General features: G+C 34.7%; 1 protein-coding gene across 1 annotated transcript in view; it reads right to left on the bottom strand.

Annotated features, from left to right (window-relative positions):
• Positions 1 to 455, bottom strand: part of LOC106867809 (FERM, ARHGEF and pleckstrin domain-containing protein 2) — a 20,738-nt gene extending 20,283 nt beyond the window's left edge. Inside the window, exon 1 of the mRNA XM_052976040.1 lies at positions 339 to 455. Within this exon, the coding sequence (XP_052832000.1) occupies positions 339 to 440 (102 nt within the window). The 5' untranslated portion in view covers positions 441 to 455. The remainder of the gene's footprint in view (positions 1 to 338) is intronic.
• Positions 456 to 1,728: the final 1,273 nt, after the last annotated feature.

Raw genomic sequence — 1,728 nt, forward strand, 5'->3', positions numbered from 1 at the left:
GAATTAAATATTGTACGGCCCTCAATCCATGTGTTCTGTAATTCATCTAAGATTGAGTTTTGGTTCTGATACAAATTCGCTGTTTTAAATTAAAGCCTTCCCTCAAATATTCATGTTACAGACACTAGCTAAACAACAACAAAGTTATTTGATTAAATTCTTCATTATTTTCAAAATTCAAAAATGGTTACAAAAAGGTTAACTTTGTTTCCATGTCTATTTCTCCATTCCAGCATGGGTTATATTAATACATTGAAGCATCATTCTACAGCAAGATGTCCTTCCTTGCACTATCCTATCCCATAAAACATACACATACAAAGAAATGCAACACAAACCTGTGTAATGACTTCCAAGTCCTTTTTAAATGTTCGTTCTGTCATCAGGAGTTCTTTTGTTATACAATAAGATTTATCAGCTGGAGCTCGCTGGAAAAACATAATATAACTAATAGAAATGTCTGACTAGTAACACAACAACAACAGGAAATCCAGTGATCCTGATTGGTCAAAAGTTGAAAGCAATACTGCAACTGAAAAAGAGTCTTTTCATAAGTTAACTTATGTCAGAATCCAAGGAATCTGGTGATGGTCTGTGGCAGCAGATTACACTGTTACTTTATTCTTTTTTTGTTTTTGGTCTTTGGTCAGAAAGTGTTACTTCCTATTTCCTTCTATTTAGAAATCAAAGAAAATCACTACTATTCCCTTTCAAACTTTGCTTTTGTCACCTGGACATCAATATTTTAAGACTGATCTATTTTCCATTACATTTCAGATAGATTCAGTGCCGAGTTCCAGAAGCAGAAATGTTATTATAGCAAATATTCTGCTCGATATCACATATTTGCTTGTCAGTTGTTTGACTTTAATCACTTGAGCATGTCTCTTAGTGGCTGACAATATGTGAATCTTTGATCCTGAGCAGGACTAGAGTGTGGAGCATCATAGCCATGTGTTGAGAAGTATTCTTTTGAGCTTGAATAAATGTAATAAAAGTAGAAGTTTGAAGGAAATATTAGCCATTTTTCATACTTTCTAGGTGTAAGCAAATAGGAAACAACAGTTGCTACCCAAGGACAAAAATTATGTTACACAGTGTTATGAGTTAAAAGAGCTTGAAAATGGAATAAACTGGTTTGTTGGGCCAAAGCAGAAAAGTGTAACATTTCAGGTAGAACTCTTTTAGAAGAGATTACTCTCTCACTCAGCAGTACTGTCTGCAATATTGGTTTACATTTCTCTCACAGCCAATCAGTTTTGAGCTGTTTATAATTAAGAACATGACAGCAAAGTGGCACAGTCATTAGTGTTGACGAGAATGCTTTGTAGTATTTGTTAAACATCTCTGTGCTCTGAGTTCAAATCCTGCAGAGGTCAACTTTGCCTTTTCAGTTTTTCAGTGCAAGGTAGTGGATAGGCAGGATTGTTAGAGTGTTGTATGCAGTATGTTGTAGCTCTGTGTATTTTGAGTTCAAATCCTGCCCTGTCACTAAAAAAACAGTGACACTCCTGTCAAGAATTGCATCTGACATATATCAACAATTTAAAAAAACTGATGGAAATGGAAATTTCCTGAGTTAGGTAGCAAGACCAACTGCCACCATAGCTCGTATCAAAGACCACTGAGATTTATTCAAATAAAGAAAATACCTGGATTGTAAATTGGAAACAGTTTAGAAGGACTTATGTCAGGAGTAAATGTTTCACAGTATATACTTACCTGTAA

This window comes from Octopus bimaculoides, chromosome 23 (genome assembly GCF_001194135.2).
Source record: "Octopus bimaculoides isolate UCB-OBI-ISO-001 chromosome 23, ASM119413v2, whole genome shotgun sequence".
Classification (NCBI taxonomy): domain Eukaryota; kingdom Metazoa; phylum Mollusca; class Cephalopoda; order Octopoda; family Octopodidae; genus Octopus; species Octopus bimaculoides.